Raw genomic sequence first — 21,996 nt, 5'->3', positions numbered from 1 at the left:
TTCACCTTGCGGATACCCTGCCGGGGTTATCTCACAGGGGAATACCAGGACGGGTTCCCTAAGCAAGCGCTTAGAAACCGCTTGGTGATTTGCGCTATATAAATTCCTGTACATTTACATTTTACATGTGCTCTCGCTGTAGAATGTCACTCTGCGTATCACCGCCATTTCCTCAGTTTGTCTGTCACGACCTGCCTTCTAGAGGGCGAAGGTCAGGATTACACGATTTAAAAAACAGAGCACCAGGCCGACCCTAGTAAATACAGCATCTGGATGTGTTTAGGCAGAAGGACCATGAAAGAGTGAAGATCTGACTTTCTTTCATGTTTTCTTAGCGTCAAGCAAGGTTGAAATTATCAGTGTGTGCTCCCCCAATAGGGCTTATTTTGAGGGGCAGCCTCCTCACTCGGATGTATGATGTTACAATACATTTTTTACAACGCAGCATCCATTACAACGCATTCCAATACAACGCATGCCATTACAACAAATTTTTTTAAACTACCTTTACAACGCATTCCATTACAACACATACTACCTTTACAACGCATACCATTACAACGCATAACATTACATTGCATGTATGGTAAGTATTGGATAGTGTGGGGGTAAACATTACTATTCTAACTCCAGGGGGGCAACAGTGGGGTAAGTGTTGGATAGTGTAGGGGTAAACATTACTATTCTAACTCCAGGGGGGCAACAGTGGGGTAAGTGTTGGATAGTGTAGGGGTAAACATTACTATTCTAACTCCAGGGGGGCAACAGTAGGGTAAGTGTTGGATAGTGTAGGGGTAGAAATTTCTATTCTAACTCCAGGGGGTGCAACAGTAGGGTAAGTGTGGATAGTGTAAGGGTACTATGTGTTGTAATGTTATGCTTTGTAATGGTATGCGTTGTAATGACATGCATTGTAGTGGTATGCGTTGTAGTGTCATGCGTTGTAATGGTTGCGTTGTAATGGCATGCGATGTAATGGATGTTGCGTTGTAAAAGTTTCGTTGTAATGGTAGTGCGTTGTAAAAGTTGCGTTGTAAAGGTTGTTTCCCCCTCACTCGCAGGGTGGGAGTTCCTAGGGAGGGTGCACGTGTTTGAAGGTTTGGGAGAATTTCTACTAGGGATAGCAACTGCGAAAATGAACCTGAAATGGCTGCACTTCGACTACTCTGCCCCCAGAGGGAGTAAAAGCACAATAATTGCCCAGAATGTGCTGTTATCCCTGTTGCTACTGAAAGCCCAGAATTTCCTCCGACAGGTTATTACTGTTTTGTTTTCGGATTAAATCGAAATGCAGAAACCCTATGCATAATCATATCTCCATGTCATATGCAACATTATCTTGACATGGGAATTCTTCCTGGTTCATCACAGGAATTAACAATTTCTAAAGACTTTATCAATGCTCAATATCAAATGTTCAAAACAGTTCAAAGTTCATTTTCTCAACGCAACTTGATTTTCAGAACACGTATTTCCAAATGACCTCCAACACTTGCTCAAGGAAGCTACTATTCTTTGCAATAGAACATCCTGACTCCTAGGGGCCATTTCCTGGCTCAGCAACATTGTAGCAAGAGTCTCTAGGGAGGATAGAGTGAACCTCAAAGAAAGTAAACCCTGATAATCCAAGATGGCTGCTGCCATCGCGTGTGAGAGTTCAAGGACTGCTGGGAAATGTAGTTTATCATTGAGGCACTGTCGCTTAGTGCATTCTCCACACACATAAACCCTCCCACCGGACAGCGCCAACGCTCTGCAGACAGACAGCTTTTTCGCCTCTGAGTGGTTTTAGAAGTTTGCACCACTGTCCCAACCGAGTCCTAAGCCAGAAGCCAAACTTCCAGGCATGACTCCTGATCAAAGTTTAAGGTCAAAAAATTAAAATTGCTTCTAGCAGTTCTTCTCTAACCCTTGCAAGCCCCACCCCCTGAAAGGACCATTCAAGACATCAGGACTGAGGAAGGGATATTCCAGTTCTAAGACTGCCCGTTCTCGCCAGAGCAGACAATCCAGCAGAATATCTCTCTGGACCTCCCTATCTGGCAATGAAGCAAAAAGAGAAAGAAGAAAGGGACAGGAGAGAACATGTAGGTGGTGGTGCGGCCATTATGGATGCAGAGGTGATACAGAGGAGGCTGGAGTCCTGCACCTTTAAACCACAAGGCAGAAAACCAACATCACACCCTGATGATGGACAAAGACTTGGTGGCCCTAATGAGCATTCAACGGGAAACATCAGAGACAAGATTCCTGTTAGTCTACTTAACTTTTACAATGAATACATCTTCAATCATTACTAACCCACCAATTGCTTTAAAAAGGTTTTTATTTCATTAACTATTAATTTTTCATGAAACAATCATATTTTTAATATAAGAAAATATAATTGATCTATACATCCAGCTTTATTACTTGCCCAATAATACATTAAAAACACAATATTTCATCATAATTTGATCAGAACACAATTGAATGAAACAACTCTATGACCTAGCAATTCAGCACGGTTTCCTCCTCCTGCTTCAACTCCCTCCGCATGCTCCGCAAGATCTACAGATGGATCCCTACCAAAACTAGAAGAACAATCATGCAAGCACTCATCAGCAGCAGGCTGGACTACAGCAATGCCCTCTACACAGGATCCACAGCTACACTCTAGAAGAGACTCCAACGCATACAAAATGCCTCCGCACGCCTCAACCTCGGACTTTCTTGCCACATCACCACCCACCTGAGAGATCTACATTGGCTCCTGGTCAACAAGAGGATCACCTTCAAGCTCCTCACCCACGCACACAAGGCACTCCACAACACCGAACCAGCATACCTCAACGAACGACTGTCCTTCTACACCCCGAACCGCCATCTTCGCTCCGCCGACCTCGCACTCGCCACCATCCCACGCATCCGCCAAACGACCACCGGCGGCAGATCATTCTCCCACCTCGCCGCCAAGACATGGAACACCCTCCCCGTCCACCGGCGACAGACCCAAGACCTACTCGCCTTCAGTAGACTCCTCAAGACCTGGCTGTTCGACCAGTAGCTGCTCCCCCTCCACCCCTTAGCACCTTGAGACCCTCACGGGTGAGTAGCGCACTCTACAAATGTTTGATTGATTGATGGGTGACAACAGATGGGAGTAATTGGTGAACACCCACAGTGACTTGAGGCAGATCAACTGAACATTGCAAGGACCCACCATTGGCTTTGTTTGCCTTTCTCAGAGAGTAGAGTAGCACCATGTACTGCCACCCAGGAGGCCCACGTTACCACACCGAGGGGCTGAGTGGGAAATGCAACAGATACCAATATCTCAACAAGGGTTTGCCCACCTCAAGTGCCCAGGGCTACTGAGGATCACTGACCGCAAGATAATCAGACCAGGAGCAGCCAGTGTGCTTAACACTCATCCACTGAAACCATCAATTGAGCTCTAGGGGCATTCTCATCCCAGGCCACGTTCAATTAATCAGTCAATAAATCACCCATGAGGGTCTCAAGGCGCTGGAGTTGCTAGCTGCTGCGAGGTGGTTTGTTATTCAAACAGCCAGGTCTAGAATCCTTTCCTGAATTGCTAGAATCTGAGGTACAGGGGAAGGCCGTTGCAAGCTTTGGCCGCTAGGTGCGAAAAAGACCGTCCCCCCATGTAAGCTGGTCGGATCCGCCGGTGTCTGCGAGGAGGAGGGAGGCTGGTTGTAGGTGTCTGGTTGGTTGGTGGAAGGTCATGCGTTTGTTGATGTAGACTGCCACTTGAGCTTCAACCCCTGGTAGTGACTGACACTGTTATCCAGGATGTGATTGGAAAAAGAAATACCATAGGCCAACATCTGGCAGACGTGAGCGGCTTCAAGAGTCTTAGGATGCCGGGAGTGTGTATGGACAATGATGTAGATTCAGACCCCTCCCCCCACCAATAGAGCATTGGCCAAGTCCTATTTAATAGTCCAGGTCTATGATGCTGGAGCCCCCTGGTGGCAGTCAGCCTGACCTGACACTTCCTGGAGGTGTCAGCAGTCAAGCATGACATGGGCGTGGCTCTGTCTGTGGGCACACTAGCTACCATTGTAAGCTGCGGCCACCGTTGTATGCCACTGTGTGGCCCGGAGGCTACAGTAGTTCGAAAGGACTGATGCTGTCTGACACATCTGTGCTGTTTGACCCCAGGCACCTCTCTGGGCTTAGTTCATATTTCGAATACCTTGGACCCCACTTCTGGTTTGGGGGGGGGTACTTCATATTCACGCTGGCCTGGTCACTGTGAACTTGAGGTCAGCAGACCAGCCTCCTGTGATCATGTGTCTGAGACTCTGGGCTAATAGAAAGGATGGGAGGAGTGACAAGGCTCTGTTTGCTGTTCTTGTGTCTCTTCAGATGCTTCCAGCTGCTGCTCACATAGCATTAGTGAATGACGTCTTTTGGGCACAGGTTTGGTTTTCTAAGGAGGACTAATGTTGCTCATTAGCACTGAGAGGCTCACTTTGCATTTGTAAGGCTGCCTCTGCCTCCCACCGGCTGTTTACAAGAAAAAGGCAGAAAGGCAGGAACTAAATTGCATGTTGCATTTCCATCCAATCCAACAGCAGCCCAACGAGATGTTGGCCACAGTGCCAGAACTCAACAAAGGTGGCATCCATGGCACAGAGCCACATGGCAGCTCTGCTCCAATCTACTCCATTTCAAAAGCTGCAGGGCTCACTCATTCATTCACAGCATGCATTAAAGCAAGCTTTGGCAATCCAAATCATTTGGTATTTCATGTTGTGGAAAGTTTTATTCTGAGCTTTGCTATTCAACAATGGTGCAACTTGGACAGTTGCAACACAACCTTCCCTATCACAAAGAATAACTAAAGGACAGGCGGCTGGAGAAGAAGGACTGTCACATGATGCTCTCACACATACAGGCGACGAAACAGCCAATTATTGACTGATCGTACATTCATCTACTCCATCCAGATAGAATACTAAAGGATCCACATAAAGCTTCTGGTATGTTAAGTCCCTTACATCGACATAAAGCTTCTGGTATGTTAAGTCCCTTACGTTGACATAAAGCGTCTGTATGTTATGTCCCTTACTTCGACATAAAGCTTCTCTTGTATGTTATGTCCCTTACTTCGACATAAAGCTCCTGGTATGTTATGTCCCTTACTTCGACATAAAGCTCCTGGTATGTTTTGTCCCTTACGTCGACATAAAGCTCCTGGTATGTATGTCCCTTACTTCGACATAAAGCTTCTGGTATGTTATGTCGCTTATGTCGACATAAAGCGTCTGGTATGTTATGTCCCTTACGTCAACATAAAGCTCCTGGTATGTTTTGTCCCTTACGTCGACATAAAGCTCCTGGTATGTATGTCCCTTACTTCGACATAAATCTTCTGGTATGTTATGTCGCTTATGTCGACATAAAGCGTCTGGTATGTTATGTCCCTTACGTCGACATAAAGCTCCTGGTATGTTATGTCCCTTACATCGACATAAAGCTTCTGGTATGTTATGTCCCTTATGTTGACATATAGCTTCTGGTATGTTATGTCCCTTACTTCGACATAAAGCTTTGGGTATGTTATGTACATTACGTTGACATAAAGCTTCTGGTATGTTATGTCCCTTACGTCGTCAACATAAAGCTCCTGGTATGTTATGTCCCTTTAGTCGACATAAAGCTCCTGGTATGTTATGTCCCTTACTTCGACATAAAGCTCCTGGTTGTGTTATGTCCCTTACTTCGACATAAAGCTCCTGGTATGTTATGTCCCTTACGTCGACGTAAAGCGTCTGGTATGTTATGTCCCTTACTTCGACATAAAGCTCCTGGTATGTTATGTCCCTTACTTCGACATAAAGCTCCTGGTATGTTATGTGCCTCACATCGACATAAAGCTTCTGGTATGTTATGTCCCTTACGTCGACATAAAGCTTCTTTTATGTTATGTCCCTTGCGTCGACATAAAGCGTCTAGTATGTTAGGTCCCTTACGTCGACATAAAGCTTCTTTTATGTTATGTCCCTTGCGTCGACATAAAGCGTCTAGTATGTTAGGTCCCTTACGTCGACATAAAGCTTCTGGTATGTTATGTCCCTTACGTCGTCAACATAAAGCTCCTGGTATGTTATGTCCCTTTAGTCGACATAAAGCTCCTGGTATGTTATGTCCCTTACTTCGACATAAAGCTCCTGGTTGTGTTATGTCCCTTACTTCGACATAAAGCTCATGGTATGTTATGTCCCTTACGTCGACGTAAAGCGTCTGGTATGTTATGTCCCTTACTTCGACATAAAGCTCCTGGTATGTTATGTCCCTTACTTCGACATAAAGCTCCTGGTATGTTATGTGCCTCACATCGACATAAAGCTTCTGGTATGTTATGTCCCTTACGTCGACATAAAGCTTCTTTTATGTTATGTCCCTTGCGTTGACATAAAGCGTCTAGTATGTTAGGTCCCTTACGTCGACATAAAGCTTCTTTTATGTTATGTCCCTTGCGTCGACATAAAGCGTCTAGTATGTTAGGTCCCTTACGTCGACATAAAGCTTCTGGTATGTTATGTCCCTTACGTCGACATAAAGCGGCTAATATGTTAGGTCCCTTTGCTTGCTTCAATTGCAGAAATGGGTAATACAATTCAAAGTAGTTGCAAACATGAGGCCCCGAAAATAACATACCCGGGGCCCCAAAGGACCTGAGGATGAGACTGCTGTAGCCTTGCATTAAGGCAGCTTCTTACTCAGTGCTTAATTTGAGCTGGAGTTTGCCGGTGGGTGCCAGTGGCACACGTCTGTGGGGACTGGCACTTTTTCCTCATTAAACATTCTCTAAGAGCAAGAGAGGGAGACACACAAAAGGCCTGATTGCAAGGGGGTTCTATTTGTTTTACTTCTGCGTAAACATCTATTTGCGCACGGGTCGAAATTACGAGTTGACTGTTATTAAATGTATTCGATAATTACCAGATGTGTTAAATAACTCAACCTTCATTTACTTTTGGGAGGGATGCGGTGGGTCTCTGTCGGAGATTCTACCTAACCGCTTGTAATCTGAACTGTTTTTAAAAAATGATCTGCTATTTTTTTTAAACTTAGGGGCATATTATCAAGGGGGTTTATCTCCGCTTTTTTGGCTTTAAAAGTCAAGAAAGCGGAGATTAAATTATCTCCCTATTACCTAGCTGTCGCTAACACCAGTTAGTGACAGCTAGTAGGAGATAGCGACCATCTTGGGCCCCACTTTGCATGTCAGTGATATTTATCACTAATGATATGCAAAGTGGGAGTGCCAAGATGTTAGCGACTGGAAACAGTCGCTAACATCGCTATCTCCTATTACCAACTTTTGGAGATATTCGCGCTAAGCGCAAATATCTCCAAAAGCTAACACCTGCCCTGAGCAGTTCTTAGCCATGTTATCCAATGGGAGGTGGATAACATGGCTAAGAGCATTAGCTCGGTAATGCATGAATATCGCTGACTTTTCAGCGATATTCATGCATTGCGGCCGTTTTTTATCGAATTTGCGATAAACCTTGATAATAGCAAGGTTTATCTGCGATAATTTCTGGCGATGCTTAGCGTTAAAAAATTCGTTGCTAAACATCGTTAGCGATAAATATCGCTTAACATTGGTAATATGCCCCTCACTGTTTTACCCATTCCAGTCTGTTGCCTGCATTAGGCATTACTTTAAGCCTCAGTCGCATGCCTGACCGCTTGCACTTTAATCAATTTTCAAAATGATGTACTATTTTTAAAATCTATTGTTTTCCCTACCTGTTTGCTCCTGTACTAGGCATTGCCTCTGACTCTCCCGAGCCCCGTTCCGCCGCGGCTTCTGCCGTTTGTTGCGGAGGGCTAGAAGGGAGGAAAGCTCAACTTCCGCCGGCTCCGCCTTTGCCGCTTCCGGGAGGGTTGTACTCTAGTCCTGGAGCACCCCACCCTACAAAAACGGCAAGCCAAGCGCACGCGCGCAGCGGGCGCGCCAGCAGCGCGCCAAAGGCAAGCCCGTCTGCGCCCGTCCACGCCCTGCCACGACCAAGAACCAGACTCCCTGCCCCTCTCCCGGAGGAACTTACTACTCGTATAATATATGACTCTGAGTCCCTTAGGAAGTTAGAGCCCCAAACAGAGACATCTTGCCTTTACGCCATGTGTCTAAACATGGCCACTAGAAAGTGCCCCAGTTGCCATTTCGAACTCAGACCTCCGCTGAAATCAACGGAGAGTCCCAGCCCCCCTCTCCAAATGTTTCTCTTAAACTGCCAGTCCCTGACCAAACACGCTGTGGAAATGTCACTTCTTCTTGATAAGCTCGACCCAGATGCTATATATTCCTGACGAAAACCTGGCTAAAGGACGAGGTTGACCTGGACATCAGCGCTATACTACAGCGTGGCTATGGACTACAGAGGGTCGGCAGGAAGGAGGGAAGAGGAGGAGGAATAGGGATACTATTCAAGAACTGCTACCAATGTAGAGCCTGCCCAGCCGGAATATCGGACTGTGAAAGCATGAGCTTCGCCTTAAACCTATCTGCTACTTTGACATTTTCCGGACTACTTCTCTACCGCCCCCCGGGTCAAATAGGAAAATTCATGGACTCCCTTCCCTCTCAGGTTGCCGAGCTAGCCATATCCTCACCACACTTTACGGTACTGGGAGATATAAATATCCATCTAGACGACCCCACAGATCCCCTAGCAAAGACCTTCATAAACAACCTTGCTGCCCTCCAAATTATCCAGAAGGTCGTTGAACCCACACACAACAAAGACCATTTGCTAAATGCAGTCTTAAGCAACGATTATAGGCTTGATGTAGGGACCCCAGTCCCCCTTCCATGGTTCGACCACTTTCTAGTGCCACTATTTTTGGAGACCATGAGCCCCCCCTCGGTCCCCACTCGGGCTATAATAAAGGGGAGGAACTGGGAGAAGGTATCTGTCGACCAATGGGTTAACTCCCTCTCCGCAATCCCACTACAAACAGGAGATGATCCAGAAACACTTTATAAACACTATAATGAATGGGTACAGTCCGCGCTAGACGCGATAGCCCCTCTGAAACCTCTCAAGGAGAAAACCAAGTCTAAAGAGTCACCTTGGTTCACCCCCAAACTAAAAGATTTAAAACAAAACTGCAGGAAACTAGAAAGGACTTGGAGACGCACACTTAGGGTGCAAGATAAAAGCATCCACGAGAGTCTATTAAGAAATATAAAGCCGAAATCACACTAGCACAGTCAACTTTCTATGAGGAAAAAATTAGGACGGCAGCCAACACCCCGAGGGAAATATTCCGGATCTCAAAATCTCTGATTAGTACCCCTTCCATTCTGTCTGACCCCAGCGAAGCCCAGAACCGCTGTGATAGGCAGGCAGAGTATTTCTTTCAAAAGATTCAATCCATCTCCTCATCCTTTAATCCCATCGAACAGCATTTACCGAAAATAGACAACATCCCCACAACTCCTGCCTACCAGTTAGCGGAATTTCCGCTGCTTGAGGAAGATACCCTCAAGTCACTAATGCTGAAAATAACATCAGGATCCCCGACCGACCCTGCCCCTCCGCGACATCTGCTTAAGGTTGCGGACACCATTAGATCAACCATCCTAAACATCATAAACATGTCAATCACCACAGGGAGAGTGCCGAAAGCCTGGGCCCTTTTGAAGAAGCCCAACCTCGACCTTGAAAAAATGGCCAACTATCGCCCGATCTCGCTCCTCTCCTGGATAAGTAAGCTGCTTGAGAAGCACATCAACACCATCCTGATGCAATATTTGGAAACTAACCACCTACTCCATGATTCTCAAGCCGGTTTCCGCCCAAAACTGGGGACAGAGGCTGCCCTGTTGACTGTAACGGAGCTAGCCCAGAAGCACATGGATCAAGGCGGCACCACAGCAATTATGCTGTTAGACTTAAGTGCCGCCTTTGATACCGTAAATAATAACATCTTAATCTCCCGCCTAACGCAGCTCGGAGTAACAGGGAATGCCATTACGTGGTTACGGTTCTTTCTGGAGGACCGCACATTTCAGGTAGTGGAGGGGGCCACTCATTCAAAAATCTGGCCCCTCAATCACGGCGTGCCTCAGGGCTCCTCCCTGAGCCCCACGCTTTTTAATGTTTACATGAAGCCTCTGGCAGAAATTTGGCACCCGTTTGTCTTTGAAATCGTAACTTATACCGACGACACCCAATTAGTGGTGGCCCTGAATCAGCCAGGCAGCACTCCCCACAACCTGAGTAGCTGTCTGGAAGCAGTAACAAAATGGATGGCCTTGTCCCATCTGAAGCTGAATGGGGACAAAACAGAGCTAATGTTCCTGGGGAACACAGCCGTACCTAGACCCACTATTGACTGGCCGATCTGCATGGGTCCAAAAGATCGGATCAAACGTCTGGGTGTATGGCTAGATGACACCCTCAGTTTTAACCAGCAGGCCACAATACTTGCCGCCACATGCTTCGGGTTGATGAGGATGCTGAGGAAAGTTTTGCCTCTTCTCCCTTTTCAAGCCCGCAGGATAATGGTTCAGGCCCTTGTCCTGTCCCGCCTTGACTACGGGAAAGCTCTTTACTTAGGTGCACCGATCAGCACGATCAAAAAACTCCAAATAACCCAAATGCGGCAGCACGCCTGCTTCTTGGACTGTCTCGAAGACATTCGGGTGCTGCCGCCTTGAGGAAATTACACTGGCTGCCTATCCAGGCCAGGATAAAATTCAAGGCAATGTGCATTATGCACAAGGCCATGTGGAATAAAGCCCCCGCAATGATCTGTTCCTTAGCTACCCCCTACCACCCCCAGAGATCACTGCGTTCTAGCACAGCTTTTCTGGCATCAACAAAAAAAATCAAACGCGCTAGGTGGGGCGGGCGCTCCTTCTCATGGAACTCTGTCTGGAATTCCCTGCCTCCTACACTGCGCAGTGAGCCCAACCTACAAAAATTCCGGAAAAATCTGAAAACATTTCTCTTCCAGTAAGAGCCAGTTAGCAGACTCCCCGACCCTACCCATCCATAGCGCTACGAGGCCTCCGGGTAGTAACGCGCTTTACAAAACCCAATTTAATTTCATTCATTTCATTTCAGGTGGAACCTGCCGAAATGTAACAGGGGAAAAGAAACCTTCCGAAATGTAACAGGGGAAGAGCAGGCGCGATTTACTGTATCATGCAGATTTTCATGCGTTAAACACCAAAATCTACGTGTTATTCCCCACAAACTCGTGAGGTGCTATTTATCGCACCCAATAACAACGTACCCCGTGGTATTGTTATTTACGAGGTATGATTAATAACGTCGCTATCAGGGAACTGGGGGGGGAGAAGGAGAAAGATGGAAAAATCCCAAAAAATGACAAAGCAGGATCCTGCAAAAGTGAAATAAAGGGGCGGGATTAAAGAGGCCGGAGGTGAAGTCACCGCTACGTGGATACGTTTTCCACAAGCAGATATTTAATAATGTCGGGTATATAAGAATGGGCACTGCCAGTCAATCTTTTGCCAGTTAGGCCCTGGCACTAATCCAGCCTGGCAATGGCTGCTGTGACCACCACAGGCTTGTGAGGAGTGGGCGGCAGAGGGAGCTCGAGCCTGAGTTCTGCTGTGGAGACACCAGGCCCAACCCGCTCAGCCTCCCCCGCTTCCCTCCTCGTCCAACCTGCTCTTGCCCCTCCCTGCTGACCCCACCCCCCTCGCTGAGGGGAGGAGTCTCTACCCCACAAAATTAGTCCCGGATTACCATTAGGCAAAGTAGGCCCCGGCATCTGGGCCCCACTGCTTTTAGGAGCCCCACCAGTATTATTTATTATTATTTAAGAAATTTATAAAGCGCTCGGCTACCCCCGAGGGGGTGTCCCGGCGCTAACGACTGAAATTCAGAGAAAAGAAATAACAAGAACAGATTATTGAGAGGAGAACAACCACGTCTTCAATTTGCGGCGAAAGACAGGTTCAGTGGGAGCAAATCTCAAGTCCAGGGGAAGTTTGTTCCAGAGTCTGGCCGTCAAGACTCCGAATGCTCTACCGCCCATCCTAGAGAGACGGAACCGTGGAACAACCAGAAGACGAAGGCTATTAGATCGTAGAGATCTGATGGAGTGAGAAAGGACAATCCGTTTTTTCAAATAATCTGGACCAAAATTATTCAAAGCTCGGAAAGCGAATGTTAAAATCTTGAAATGGATGCGACGAGCAACGGGGAGCCAGTGGAGTTTATTGCGGTAGGCTGCCACTGACTGACGATAAGGAATATTACCGATGAGTCTGGCCGCGGCATTCTGCACAATCTGCAGGCGTTCGATCTGGTACATGGGGGCGCCAGCGTAGAGACTGTTAGCGTAGTCCAGGTGAGATGTAATTAACGCCTGAACCACAGTTCTACGAGCATTTAGAGGGAGGTAAGGGAAGATCTTTCTCATCATACCCAGTTTCGCAAAGCAAGCGGCGGTGGTTTTGTTAATGTGGGGAATACAGGAGAGTGTATTATCAAACTGAAAACCCAGGTTGCGAACTGTGGGGGCTGGAATAGGCGGGGGTCAAGCACCGTCGGCCACCAAAGGCTAGGAGAAATAGTAGTCTTCTGATTGAAGAACATTACCTCCGTCTTGTCAGTATTAAGTCTTAGATGGTTGGTAGTCATCCAGGTACATATATTATTCAGACACTGGCGGAAATTGGCAAACCCGGGGTCAGAGTGATCCCTAAATGAGAACACAAGCTGAGTGTCGTCAGCATAGGAGATCACCCTGACACCCCAAGATTCCACCACCTTAGCCAGTGGGGCCAGATAAACATTAAACAACAATGGGCTCAGGGCCGAGCCCTGGGGGACACCACAAAGGAGGGGCTGACCCACAGATTTAAAAGGTCTAAGGAAAACCCTCTGAGAGCGATCTTTTAAAAAAGAAGCAAGCCATGCCAGCACCATGCCCCCAATTCCCGCCTGACTAAGGCGATCCAGTAGTATAGCATGTGAGACAGTATCAAAGGCCGCGGACAGGTCGAGGAGGACTAACATAGCTTCCTCGCCCCTGTCCACACACTCTCTGATTGTCTCAGAAACCTCCAAGAGAGCTGTCTCTGTGCTAAAGCCCGTTCTAAATCCCGATTGGGAATCATGGAGTATCCGGCTAGTTTCCAGATATTCTGCCAGTTGAAGTTGTACAGCTTTCTCCAGAATTTTAGCTGAATTGGGGAGAAGGGAGATCGGCGATAGTTATTAAATTGGGCAGGGTCAGCGTTCGCCTTTTTCAAAATAGGAACTAGCATCGCCTCTTTCCACCTCGAGGGAAATTGGCCTGATTCAAGAGAGGAGTTCCAAATAGAAAGGAGAGGATTAATCAGTACGGGAGCTAATATTCCCATCATTTTAGCAGGAATAAGGTCAAGGGGAGAGCTAGATTTACAATGGGTGATTAATCGCAGTGAGGACTCAATGGTCAACTCCTTAAAAGATTCGAAAGAGGAGGTACACCGCTCTGCCTCTCTGGAGGTCCGGGAGGATCCCTCCAAGGGAAAGGCCGATCTAATGGTCAAGATTTTCTCCTGGAAATGGTCAGACAGACCATTGCATAGGGCTTGACTGGCCACAATCTGAGGGGACAGGGCGGTAGGGTGAGTAAAATCCTTTACAATTTTAAAAAGAGATTTAGAAGAATTCTTGGATTTCTCAATTTGTAGAGAGAAAAAATCTCTCATTGTAGATCGCTTGAGGTTGAGAAATCTTCTTGAGGCGACTTTATAGATGGATTTGGCCTTCGGGTCATAGTCTTCCGCCATTGACGCTCTAATTTTTTGCATCGGCTCTTTTCCTCCCGGAGGGTCGAGGAAAACCATGGAGCCGAAGGGTGAGATCTGGCGGAAGTAATGGGTTGGAGAGGCGCTATGGAGTCAATGGCAAGCAATAAGGATGAATTAAACTTTAAGACCCTGTCATCAATGTTGTTAGTCATGGGATCCACAAGGTCGGAGAGCAAGGGGCTCAGGGAGGCGCAGGTAACTTTGTGCCATTTTCTCCCGAACTCCTTATTGAGTGCAACAGGCATGGGTGCCATAGTAAGGGCGAGATCAAAAGGGAGGAGATAGTGATCTGACCAGGTAAGGGGGAGGGGTGGCTGAAGCCTGATATCCAGATTCCCTGTGAAAATCAGGTCCAAAGTATGACCAGCTACATGTGTGGGGCCCTGCACTAATTGATGGAGATTCTGACTCTTCATAGTATCAAGGAACTGGGTAGCCTGGGTACATAGAGGATTATCCACATGTAGATTGAAATCACCCAGCACCACAAAGTGAGAATGTTTAAGGGATAAGTCTGCAATCAAATGGACCAAACAGGTGAGGGAGGCTGCCGTTGCCGTGGGAGGATTATATACTAAAATCCCAGCAAAAATAACGGCCGCTGAATCAGCAATAGTAAAGTATATGGCTTCAATCTTGCCAATGTTCCCAAGTTTACTAACAATCAGTTTAAGATGGTTTTTGATTATAATGGCAAGGCCCCCACCCATTTGACCACCTTCACGGTGAAAGCCGTTAAGGAGGTAGCCTGGGGGGGTAGCTAAAAGAATGTCAGGATTCGAGGAGTCCTTTAGCCATGTCTCCGTGAGAAACAGTACATCCCAGGCATCAGAAGTAAGGGATGACCATATTTCACCAGCATGGCGTGGGAGCGAGCGGCAGTTAACCAAAGCAGTTTTCAGCGTTAACGTTTGGGTAAGACGTTTATTTATGTTATAATAATGAGGTGGACGTTTACTTGCTGGCGGTAATCTAAACGCACAATGGGAACAATCATAGGAAGAGTGTTCCAGATTACTAGGGCAGCAGATGGGGAACGAGAAACATACCCTGGGTCTCATTTGCAATAATTGATTTCTGGACCAGCTTACCCTGGGAGCAGCCAGATGACAAACAGGGGGACCGGCACTGGGCACGGTCCAGGCGCGGACGGCGCGCCATCGGCGCGCCCGCTGCGCCCACCCGCTGCGCGGACGGGAAGACCATCTGTTATTATGCATGAGGAGGGTGGGAGGCGGCCAGAAGCTGGACCGCTACCCTGCCTACCCCAAGATGGCGGCTGTCCCTCTGCGTGCCGGCGTCAGCGCCAAGATCGGCTGCGCCGGTGGGCAGAAGCGTGCTGGGACCCTGTAGGCGACGTAAGTCTCGCCTAAAGATCAGTGCACTAATGTGGTTAAAATTACACAATTTAAGATATATACAATTGTTAAAAAACGAATCACCAGAAAAGTGCAAGGCACACAGTAAATCACAAAAGAGAGCACCCCCGGCTTTCCGCCTCAGGGGAAGTAAGTATTCAGTCTGAAATCGACTGAGAAAGCGCGCCTTAAATAAACACGGGAGGGCGGGAGGCGGCCAGAAGCTGGACCGCTACCCTGCCTACCCCAAGATGGCGGCTGTCCCTCTGCGTGCCGGCGTCAGCGCCAAGATCGGCTGCGCCGGTGGGCAGAAGCGTGCCTGGACCCTGTAGGCGACGTAAGTCTCGCCTAAAGATCAGTGCACTAATGTGGTTAAAATTACACAATTTAAGATATATACAATTGTTAAAAAACGAATCACCAGAAAAGTGCAAGGCGCACAGTAAATCACAAAAGAGAGCACCCCCGGCTTTCCGCCTCAGGGGAAGTAAGTATTCAGTCTGAAATCGACTGAGAAAGCGCGCCTTAAATAAACACGGGAGGGCGGGAGGCGGCCAGAAGCTGGACCGCTACCCTGCCTACCCCAAGATGGCGGCTGTCCCTCTGCGTGCCGGCGTCAGCGCCAAGATCGGCTGCGCCGGTGGGCAGAAGCGTGCTGGGACCCTGTAGGCGACGTAAGTCTCGCCTAAAGATCAGTGCACTAATGTGGTTAAAATTACACAATTTAAGATATATACAATTGTTAAAAAACGAATCACCAGAAAAGTGCAAGGCGCACAGTAAATCACAAAAGAGAGCACCCCCGGCTTTCCGCCTCAGGGGAAGTAAGTATTCAGTCTCAGCATCTAAATCGTACAAACTGAGGGGCAGATTTACAACTTCTGGCGCATCTATGCTAATCAGCAGGAATAACCAGAACAGTTGCGACCCGACAAACCACCCGTGCGCCACCACTGATGCGCCGCATTTACAATGCGTCGCACCGTGGCGCACGGATGGGAAGATGCGTGTCGCATCCCCCGGCGGAAAGGCGGCGCATTGCTGGAGTTCTAGCAAGGCTCGGGGGGAGTGCCCTATCCCTAACATGCTGCGTCAATCCTTACGCCTGCTTCAAGCAGGTGCAGAGTTTTGACGCAGCATGGCCATGAAAGTGACTGAGTGAAATCTTGTAGATTTCACTCAGCCACATTTGGGAGGCGTTTCTGCAACGGAACGCCCCCCCCCCCCCCCTGCGCCGAACGCCTACATGTGGTGCAGGGCTTTGCAACGTGACACATCTCCCAGATGCATCACGTTGTAAATACCCCGCAGCATGGCGCTGGCTTTGCGCCGCCTATGCGTCACAAAAGTGACACAACAGCGGCGCAAATGTGGCGTCCGGGTTTGTAAATCTGCCCCTAATTTTTTAAAACGTGGTGCACTCAATGTTCCCAAATGTAATGACAGCCTTAAGATTTTATTTGTGTCTCATGATCACAAACGCTACTGGTGAATGAACTTTTTCGAAGTTAGAACTACTGAAATGTTGTCCCTCGTCAATGACACAAGAGTGACTGAACTCACGTTCAATGACACAAGAGTGACTGAGATCACGTGCAATGACACAAGAGTGACTGAACTCACGTGCAATGACACAAGAGTGACTGAGATCACCTGCAATGACACAAGAGTGACTGAACTCACGTGCAATGACACAAGAGTGACTGAACTCACGTGCAATGACACAAGAGTGACTGAACTCACGTGCAATGACACAAGAGTGACTGAACTCACGTGCAATGACACAAGAGTGACTGAACTCACGTGCAATGACACCGGAGTGACTGAACTCATGTGCAATGACACAAGAGTGACTTAACTCACGTGCAATGACTCAAGAGTGACTGAACTCACGTGCAATGACACAAGAGTGACTGAACGCACGTGCAATGACACAAGAGTGACTGAACTCATGTGCAATAACACAAGAGTGACTGAACTCACGTGCAATGACACAAGAGTGACTGAACTCACGTGCAATGACACTAGAGTGACTGAACTCACGTGCAATGACACAAGAGTGACTGAACTCACGTGCAATGATACAAGAGTGACCGAACTCAGGTGCAATGACACAAGAGTGACTGAACTCATGTGCAATGACACAAGAGTGACTGAACTCATGTGCAATGACACAAGAGTGACTGAACTCACGTGCATTGACTCAAGAGTGACTGAACTCACGTGCATTGACTCAAGAGTGACTGTACTCACGTGTAATGACACAAGAGTGACTGAACTCACGTGCAATGACAAAAGAGTGACTGAACTCACGTGCAATGACACAAGAGTGACTGAACTCATGTGCAATAACAGAAGAGTGACTGAACTCATGTGCAATGACACAAGAGTGACTGAACTCACGTGCAATGACACAAGAGTGACTGAACTCATGTGCAATGACACAAGAGTGACTGAACTCACGTGCAATGACACAAGAGTGACTGAACTCACGTGCAATGATACAAGAGTGACCAAACTCAGGTGCAATGACACAAGAGTGACTGAACTCATGTGCAATGACACAAGAGTGACTGAACTCACGTGCAATGACACAAGAGTGACTGAACTCACGTGCAATGACACAAGAGTGACTGAACTCATGTGCAATGACACAAAATTGACTGAACTCACATGCAATGATACAAGAGTGACTGAACTCACGTGCAATGACACAAGAGTGACTGAACTCATGTGCAATGACACAAGAGTGACTGAACTCACATGCAATGATACAAGAGTGACTGAACTCACGTGCAATGACACAAGAGTGACTGAACTCATGTGCAATGACACAAGAGTGACTTAACTCACATGCAATGATACAAGAGTGACTGAACTCACGTGCAATGACACAAGAGTGACTGAACTCACATGCAATGACACAAGAGTGACTGAACTCATGTGCAATGACACAAGAGTGACTGAACTCACATGCAATGATACAAGAGTGACTGAACTCATATGCCATTATGGCCACTGAATACGGCGTCTTGCAAAAGGCAGACTCCCAAGATGGCCTCAAAGATTTCACCACAACCAAACTGAGGAAAGTGAATATTTGTTGGTTTATTAAAATGTTAAAAATTTATTTTTTGTTTAATAACATTAATAAATGTTAATGTTAAGTTTTGTCTAATACATTTTTTTAATTAAAATTGTTGACTGGTAAAATTAAAAACGTATTAGCAGATATTTTACGAGGGTGGGGCGAAATTTCGACTGCCTAGGGGCCCTTCACAGAGTTTAATCCGGCACTGCACGTGTTTACTCGGAGGGTGGGTCTGTGACCACATCCCTCCTGCGAGCAGAGGCGGCGTGTGAAAATGTTCTGTGCCTGGATGTGCTCCACTTCCGGCTTCTGGTGTGTTTCACCCACTTCCTGTTGAACATTATGTGTGTGTGTGTGCGTCTGTGTGGGTGCGTGTGTGTGTGTGTGCAGTGATCGCGTTAAGCCCTGAACGACGCTCTTCAGAGGAGCGCTACACAGAATTGCATTAGTGCATAGGAGACAACTTTGGAACCCGAGACGCTTCACTTGTGCACATCACACGAGTGAGGGAAAGGAAGTGAAACAGTGCATATTACTCAAGATATAGAGGGGAAGCAGAGCACAACACAGGGTTATGGACACACAAGGGCACTGGTGCATATTACAGAATTGTGAATACACAAGGGCACTGGTGCATATTACAGAATTGTGGACACACAAGGGCATAAGTCCTTCTTAACGAATTGTGTACAAAATGGCACTTGTGTGTATCACCAAATTCTGGATACACAAGGCCACTAGTATGTATTTCAGAATTGTGGTTGCACAAGAGCACTAGTGCATGTTGCCGAATTGTGGATACAGAAAGGCCTTTTAATGAACTGTGGATGCAGAAGGGCACTAGTGCACATTAGTGAAATGTGGACCCAGACTGGAATTAATGCTTAATAAAGAACTGTGGAAGCAAAAGGGCACTCGTGCATCTTACTGAGTTTTGTATACAGACATTCATTTATGGCCTCATTTACGGGTTTTTTGCCATAGGGCAGCACAGCAGGCCTTCCTGCGGCGCTGGCGTACGGCAAAAGAAAAGGGCAGGAATGCGCTGTATCTATTAGATACAACGCATTCTTGTCCTTTTCCCCTGTGCGGACGCACAATGGGCTGCCGTGCACCAAGGCAGGCATCTTTGCACCATGGTTCAAGGGTGCCGGCACTGCGGGGATGATTATTGATGTGCAGCAAGCGAAGCCTTCCTGCACAAAAACACTCACAAGAGGCTGTGAAAAACGAGGAGCAATAAAGGCATTTCTCCTCGTTGTGCCTCCCTTACGCCTTGCGATGCCTCAGAATTAGGATTTCGTAAATCTGTGGCAGTGTCACTAAGCCATGGAAGTTGCAGCACCACCCACTGCACGCCCGCTCACGCAGAGTTCTGCGTGAAAGGGGTTCATATTTATAATGCCATGGAAAATGTCATGAAATGCCACGAAAAACCACGTAAAGGGACTCCAGGGGTCCTTATAAATGGCACATTGCGCCACCGGAATGTCAATAAAGTGGCATTCTGGAGGTGCAAAAGTGCTGTAATAATGAATTCTGGATGAAGGATGCGACTAGTGCATATCGAGGAGTAGTGAAAGAGGACACTAGTGAATATTAATGAATTATGGATGCAGGCGGGCATATTATTAACTAGTGGATGCACGAGGACACTGGTACACAATAATAAATAGTGGATGAGCAAGAGCACTAATCCATAATATTGAATGGCACTATTGTACATGTCTTTATTGTGAATAGAGAACAGTGGATATAGGAACGCACTAGTGCATGTTAATGAATAGTGGATTCAGAAAGGTGGCAGTGTATATTCAATGTGGATGCAAAAGTTCCATATTGAATATTACTGAATTGTGAATACAGAAGGGCACCAGTGGTTGTATGATGTTACAACGCGACCTTTTAGATCGTGGTACATCACAACGCATCTTTTACAACGCAAGTCGTTACCATGACTTGCGCTGTAGGGTGCTGGACTTAGGAATAGTAAGATTTACTATTCCAACTCCAGCCTATGTACAGTAGGGAAGGTGTTGGAATAGTAAATCTACTATTCCTTAGTCTAGAGCGCCCTCTAGACTAGACTGGTAACGACTTGCGTTGTAAAAGACGCGTGTAATGGCAGCGCTGTGTTTTGACCGCGTTGTCAGGGATGTTCCCCACACCAGTGCACTGTATTGTGGTTATATACGTGCACTATTGAATATTAATCAATGGTGGATGCAGAAGACCACACATCCATATTTTGATGTTATGTTATCCTTTTTTGTTTCTTCTAAACTACAATTGAAAAGCAAAATGATGTCTGCTACAGAATCTGTTTGGGTTGAGGCAAGGCTTCCAAAACTTTGCATTACAAATAGTGCTCATGCTCTGCTGAGATTGATCTCAGATTCAGCCTAATTTTTAACAATAATTTGAAAAAAGCTCATAGACAATTACTTCTTATCGGAAACACATTTATTTTTGAAGCATGTTCAAAAGTAGCATTTTGCTTATCAGATTTGTTTGCTGTTCTAACTAGGATACGTACTACATGTTTCGCTCATTAAAGTCATCGGGCTCCGTGGGGCTTACTCAGGTACTCTGTATATTAATTCACAGTTAGGATGTCACAAATGATATATGATTAACACTGTTAGTTTCTAGGTGTTCCTCAATTGTATGTCCACTCTGACTGTCCATCTTGGCTCTCTTCCAGGAGTGGACCGGGGTGCCTAAGGATGCTCTTGAGAGCCTCAAGCCAACCTTCAACGAAAGCATCTGTTACGTGAGCGAGCTTCCTCTGCACCAGGGCTCTGGGCAACCAAACGTCCCTGCTCAGAAGACTTCGAGCACCTTCCCAAGAGCGACGTCCAGCCCAAAGAACGTCTTCTTCCCAACCCCAACCTCCATGGGGAACCTGTACACTGACGGTCTGCACCAGCAAGGAGTGAGCAAAAATGGATACATCACGCTCCAGCACTCGCTGCCTCCCGTGCACGCGGGTGCGCCAACTCGCAAACCCGAGCAGGGCTCCATGCCTCCCAGACCACAGGAGGTCTAGTGCCTAGAGCTTCTCTCATGCTCGCCATTCCCTTGACCAATCTCTGTAGGACTTGAGCTTTTCTCGCCCTATCACTGCTGACTTGCTGTATGCCTATTGGTTTCATCCAATGCTTTCTCTGCCCCTGTAGGCAGCGTTCCCAGTCCTCCTGTCCCCTTAGCGTTTGAGCTCTGTTGTCCAGTGCATGTTGTCCTCACCTCCTCTTGCCCAATCTCTGAAGGTCTTCATGCCCTCTCGCTCTACCCCTTCGGTCTCATTTCCTTTCCTCCAATGCCTGTCATGCGTCGCGCCCTCTCACCCTAACCCTCTTGGCCTGATATGCTCTTGACCAATCTCTGAAGGTCTTCACGCCCTCTCACCCTACCCCTGGTGGCCTGATCTCCTCTTGTCCAATCTCTGAAGGTCTTCACGCCCTCTCACCCTACCCCTGGTGGCCTGATCTCCTCTTGTCCAATCTCTGAAGGTCTTCACGCCCTCTCACCCTATCCGTGGTGGCCTTATCTCCTCTTGTCCAATCTCTGAAGGTCTTCACGCCCTCTCACCCTACCCCTGGTGGCCTGATCTCCTCTTGTCCAATCTCTGAAGGTCTTCACGCCCTCTCACCCTATCCGTGGTGGCCTTATCTCCTCTTGTCCAATCTCTGAAGCTCTTCACGCCCTCTCACCCTACCCCTGGTGGCCTGATC

The 21,996-nt window shown here is 47.3% G+C and overlaps 1 protein-coding gene across 2 annotated transcripts in view; it reads left to right on the top strand.

Annotated features, from left to right (window-relative positions):
• The window catches only part of IL2RG (interleukin 2 receptor subunit gamma), a 175,067-nt gene extending 153,718 nt beyond the window's left edge, over positions 1–21,349 (top strand). For both annotated transcript variants that reach the window (XM_078640206.1, XM_078640207.1), the window contains exon 9: positions 20,967–21,349. In XM_078640206.1, the coding sequence (XP_078496332.1) occupies positions 20,967–21,311 (345 nt within the window). In that variant the 3' untranslated portion in view covers positions 21,312–21,349. The remainder of the gene's footprint in view (positions 1–20,966) is intronic.
• Positions 21,350–21,996: the final 647 nt, after the last annotated feature.

This window comes from Lissotriton helveticus, chromosome 4_2 (genome assembly GCF_964261635.1).
Source record: "Lissotriton helveticus chromosome 4_2, aLisHel1.1, whole genome shotgun sequence".
Lineage (NCBI taxonomy): Eukaryota > Metazoa > Chordata > Amphibia > Caudata > Salamandridae > Lissotriton > Lissotriton helveticus.
Note: the sequence above shows the minus strand (reverse complement) of the source record. Positions and strands in the feature narration are given on the sequence as shown.